The 5,527-nt window shown below is 40.6% G+C and overlaps 1 protein-coding gene across 2 annotated transcripts in view; it reads right to left on the bottom strand.

The window, feature by feature from the left end:
* LOC102248446 (chromosome unknown open reading frame, human C12orf29) overlaps positions 1–5,498 on the bottom strand; it is a 12,235-nt gene extending 6,737 nt beyond the window's left edge. Inside the window, exons 1-2 of one of the 2 annotated variants that reach the window (XM_014544596.1) lie at positions 5,023–5,498; positions 1,887–2,004 (exon numbers count right to left, since the gene is read on the bottom strand). In XM_014544596.1, coding sequence (XP_014400082.1) covers positions 1,887–2,004; positions 5,023–5,031 — 127 coding nt within the window. In that variant the 5' untranslated portion in view covers positions 5,032–5,498. The remainder of the gene's footprint in view (positions 1–1,886; positions 2,005–5,022) is intronic. The other variant, XM_005872230.2, reaches the window with a different exon arrangement.
* Positions 5,499–5,527: the final 29 nt, after the last annotated feature.

Raw genomic sequence — 5,527 nt, 5'->3', positions numbered from 1 at the left:
CTCCTGACCCTTTGCTGTGAGAAGGTTTGGGTTGTGATGCACATCCTTACTTTTAATACCCTTGCTATATTATGGATCCTCCACCTGTAATAAACTGTGAGCTGTAAGCACTGTCATTACTAAGTTTTCTTTAGCAAACCTTATTCAACTGCTACCATTATACATAATCCCACATAACGATGCACAGTGAAGTTTCTTAATATTAACAGAGAAGAACTTGATTAAAATTATATTGTCATTTCTGGTTGAATGGACCTTTGTTCTTTTTACTAGTAAACACACAAAAAATTGTTCTTTAAGATCATTACTATAAAAACAAACAAACAGAAAATAACAAGTATTGGTGAGGATGTGGAAAAATCGGAAATGTGCAGTTGGTAGGAATATAATTGGTGCAATTTCTATGGAAAACAGTATGAAAGTTCCTCAAAAAAATTAAAAATAGAATTATATGATTTAACAATTCCACTTCTGGATATATACACAACAGAACTGGAAGCAGGGTCTGAAAGAGATATTTTTTACACCATGTTCACAGAAGCATTTTTCATAATAGCCAAAAGATGGAAGCTGCCCAAGTGTACATTGATGGATGAGTGGATGGATGTGGTATATACATATAATGGGATACTATCCAGTCTTAAAAAAGGAAATTCTGACATATACTATAAAACACAGGTGAACTTCAAGAATGTTATGCTAAGTGAAATAAGTCAGTCACAAAAAAGACAAAAACTGTACGATTCCAGTATTTGTACTGGAGGTACCCAAAGTAGTCAAAATCATACAAAATAGAATGTTGGTTGGCAAGGACTGGAGGGAGAGGAAATGGTGAGATGTTTAATGGGTACAAATTTTCAGTTCTGGAAGATGATAAGAGTTCTGGTGAAAATAGTAGCACAACAAGGCAAACTGTACACACCACTGAAGTGTATACTTGAAAATGGTTAAGGTGGTAAAATTTTATGTTATGTGTATTTTACCATAATTAAAAATGAAAAAAAAAAATTTCAGAAGGGATTTCCTGATACCAGAAATATAATCAATTTTCATTTAACTGTCCTATCTCTCTTGCTTAAATTGAGAGGTAATTTTACCATCCAAAAGAAATTAAAAAAATTATTTATCTTTCAATTTGAATTTCTACTTTTTTCCAAGTACATTAAAATAAAATAAATCAGAGACATTGTCAATAATAGTGAAAACAATGAATCAGCACTGGGATCAGCTGTAAGGTCAGACAAACCTAGGTTCTATTACCAGTTCATCCATTCATTAATTATATGGTACTAGAGGCCCGATGCATGAAATTCGTGCGGGGCTGGGGGAATCCCTCCGACTGGCCTGCACCCTCTCGCAATCCGGGACCCTTTGGGGGATGTCCAACTGCTGGTTTAGGCCCGATCAGTTCTAAACTGGCAGTCAGACATCCCTCTCGCAATCTGGGACCCCTTGCTCCTAACTGCCCGCCTGCTCGCTCCTTACCACTTGGCTCGCAGCTCCCTAGCGCTGCTATGGAGGCGGGAGAGATTCCTGCCACCGCTGCTGCGCTCGCCAGCCGTGAGCCCAGCTTCTGGCTGAGCGGTGTTCCGCTGTGGGAGTACACTGACCACCGGGGGCAGTTACTGCGTTGAGCATCTGCCCCCTGGTGGTCAGTGTGCATCATAGCGACCGGTCATTCTGGCCATTCCACCATAAGGGTCGCTGGGCTTTTATATATATAGATTGGATAAATTACTTAAGTTCTCTGAGCCTCAGTTTTCATACCTGTGAAATGGAGAGCTTATTGTATAAATTAGAGATAACATGTATAAAGCAATTATCAAATTGGATGGCCCTTAATTATTATTAAGTAATAAATAATATTTGTAGAAGTTTTATTTTACCTTTGTAGGTAGTAACATAACAACATGTTCCATCCACTTTTTCTGTTGGAATTGCACTGTATATATCTGCATCTAATGCCTTGTGACTTACAGTTTCAGTTGCCAAAACTTTAAATGTCTTAAAAAAGAGAGAGAGAAAACTGGTTTAACAGACAGCACCTACACCCTCATACATACTCTCACCTGGAATGTTCTTATAATTTCACTAGTTCTAAGGAGCAGTCTGTTTATCTTTAAGACAATTTAAAAATATTTTGTCCATGAGGTTCTCAGGAATCAGTCCCTCCTTTCTGATATCACAGCAATACCTGTTTTTCTTTTTTTGGTTAATAAAACCAAAGGATATTTTTTCCAGTGCTTTTTAGAGCAAGTGAAAGGGAGGGAGGAAGGGAAGGGGAGAAAGAGAGAAGCATCAATTGGTTGTCTCCCATACCCATCTGGCCCCGGCTGAGTCGGAACCTGCAAGCCAGGTAAGTGCCCTTGACTGGGAATCGAACCAAAGACGCTTTGGTGTGCAGGCCAACCCTCTAACCAAGGAGTCACACCAGTCTGGGCAATACCTGGCCTCCCACACAGATTATTAATTGTTCACGTTTCTTTATCCACCATGATGAGCTTGGCACCAGGAACTATGTCCTGTGCAGGGCTGCATCCTTAGCAAAGGTGTTCAGTATGTTCAATCACTTGACAATTATTTGCTAAATACCTCCTGAGGGCTAAGCATTGTTTTTGGCCCTGGGAAATATAGAGGTGAACAAAAAAGTACCTGTCTTTGGTGGAACTTCATTTTAAGGAGGGAGACAACAGTAATAAAATGCAAAACACAATGCTAGGTCTGATTAAGTGCTAAAGAGAAAAACAAGCAGCTGACCTTTCAGAGTTATTAGGAGTAAACAGCACATTTATGACTTTTCTACTATCAGAAAGACTAGCCAAGAGCATCAAGAATGGAGGAAAAAAACTGTTTCCAGGGTTCCTACCAACTCTTCATGTGTCATTTTTCATTTCTGAGAAAGGTTTATGCCACTGTTTCAGTCTAAATTATTTGATGTAACATTCATCTTACATAATATGAAAAAACACTGCACAATGTAAACACTGCATTCATGTGTGACAGACATCGATTTGTTGTTCCACCCATCTATGCTTTCATTGGTTGGTTCTTGTATGTGCATATGTGCTCTGACGGGGGAATCAAACCTGCATCTCTGGTGTAAGACACTCTAACCAACTAAGAAGCTACCTGGCCAGGGCCTGATTCAGTTCTCTTAAGATAAAAGTAAATGGGGAGTTTATTACTAATTTATGACATAAGTATCAGAGGATATCAATCTAACCTGTGGTGGTAGAACCAAGGTCTGGCCCAGTAGTGTGCATTTATGTCTACATTTATCAAAGATCCTAGAGAAGAGATCACTGTGCCGGTGGAGCTCTTGATTACAAACATCCCTTCCATAATACAGTACCTACCACTATAGACATCTCCAAAGGACAAATAAGATAAAAAGGGGTACACAAAGATCTCCTTCTTTACTGCCATTAAAGACTGTAAACTAACTAGAAAAACAAGGCATGTGTGGATAAGAACTAAGTCAGTAGAGTGATCCTCTACAATTTTGGGGTAGGGTTAATGTCACAGAGAAGATCTGATTCAAAAAATTAAAAATTCTGGAGGTTATCTTGGTAGAGTACACAGCAAAACTAGAGACAGAATTGTGCCTAGAGTGCTCGCAGGATAAAATATAGACAGAATTGTGCCTGCTGTGCTCGCAGGATAAAATATAGACTTTGCTAGAACAGAGACTTCACTTTAGGTGATTAGAGAGTAGACTGACTGGGCCTGATGAACAGGAAGCCTTGAATTATAGTTAAGGATTTGTATGCTATGCTGTAATTAATACTGTAAGCAATGCTATAAACTACTCTTAATTGCAGAGGGAAAAAGAAGGGGCTAATTTTTCCTGGTGGAGGAAACTCTCACAAACTACACTCCCCGCCCCACCTACCAAGTTGAGAATCACAGCTTGAGTGAACCATTATTCAGGATGACCATGTTTCGCATAGATTGGGTTTGTTAGGAGTTAAAAAATAAAAGCTTGACAACCACTGCTACAGACATTTAGTATAACTGTGAGGTTTTAACTAAAAAAAAAAACGTAATGATGATCATTCTTGGGGCAAGAACAATTAGGTAGTACATAATATGTAAACATATTAAGACTATTAACAACAAGTGATGACAGTGGAAAACAGACTAGAAAGAGAGGTTATACGTAAAAAGCATCAAGGTGAATGGAAAACTGGCACGAAATGACTCCAGGGTTCATTCTTCAATTCAACAGATGTTTATCCAGTGCCCACCATGGGACCGGAAATAACATGGCAGTGTCGGCCTCAAAGGTCCTTTAGTCTGGAACACAGGAAGGCGGGTGAGAATAATGTCAGGGGGCTGGCTGGCGGTCCATGAGCAGGCAGTGCCCAACTGATACCTGGGGGGGGTTCTGCTATCAAGGCTTTGCTATACACTAAGGAATGATCCTCATACAGATGAAGCATGGCAGCAACCATCTCGGGTAAAAATTGCTGTTTAATATTTTAACCCTGCTGTTCTGGCTTCTGTAATTATTCACTTGCTAAAATAATAGAAAAGTTATTTTGATTTTCTGAACTCATATAAGTTATCCCATTCCATTGAATACTCCATTGATTGTGGTTTGAATACCCCATTGATTGTAGTCTTACTGGTCTTTCAAAACACATTCCTCTTCACCTGGGGACCAGGACAGCACAATTACTCTAAATTGCCTCAGTGGCTCCAGATAACGTGTTTCTGTTGACTCAGTGGTCCCAAGACCTGAAACTATAATTAATCTTTGTGGATAACTAACTTGCTCAATCCAAGCTTCTGTAACTAACTGCTTTTTGCAAACCAGGTTCCTCATTCCAAACCTAGAGATGTAATCGATACCTTTGTGGTATTTGCCTATATAAGTCTGATGTTGCGGCCAAGGGGGCACTGCGAGATTTGGAGCTGCTTCTCCCTCGAAGTCGCCGGCTTTATTGATTAAATGACTCACTGATTTGATATTGCGCCCTGTGCGTCACTGGTGGGGACATTACAACACAGGTTACTCACCTGATACATCAGTATTTACTAAAAACGCTCAAGGTGTCAAACTCGGTGCTGAGAGAATAGCAACCCTTGAGATGGGAACCCCAAAACTGAAATTAGGTAGGTAATTGCTGGGACAAGAGTCTGATCTTTAGTGACCAAACTAGGCTGGTTAGACCCGGTAAAATAAAGCAAGTCTTCTAAAAACGCCACGCTGTCACCATCCTCTTGAAAAGAGGTAAGGCTTGCACTGCGGTGATTATGTAAACACTTAAGGAGTTTTCCCCGAAAGTAGTAACCTGCGAAGGAAGGAGTATGATTAAGATGTGGGGTTTCCATTCACACGCGAGGGCAAGTGTGAGTCGCCTGACCAGAAAAACTCCCTTGCAGAGTCCCCCACTTGCAACACAGAAGGTACAAAGACCTGGAGCTCGACCCCACACCTCCCCAGCGAAACGTGCAGGAAGACGCCAGCCCACAGGGCGGCTCCACTGCGTCCGAGCGCCCTCCCGCTCCCGGGGCAGAACCG

Source organism: Myotis brandtii, unplaced genomic scaffold (genome assembly GCF_000412655.1).
Source record: "Myotis brandtii unplaced genomic scaffold, ASM41265v1 scaffold371, whole genome shotgun sequence".
NCBI classification, from domain to species: domain Eukaryota; kingdom Metazoa; phylum Chordata; class Mammalia; order Chiroptera; family Vespertilionidae; genus Myotis; species Myotis brandtii.
This window is presented reverse-complemented; position numbering and strand designations above follow the sequence as displayed.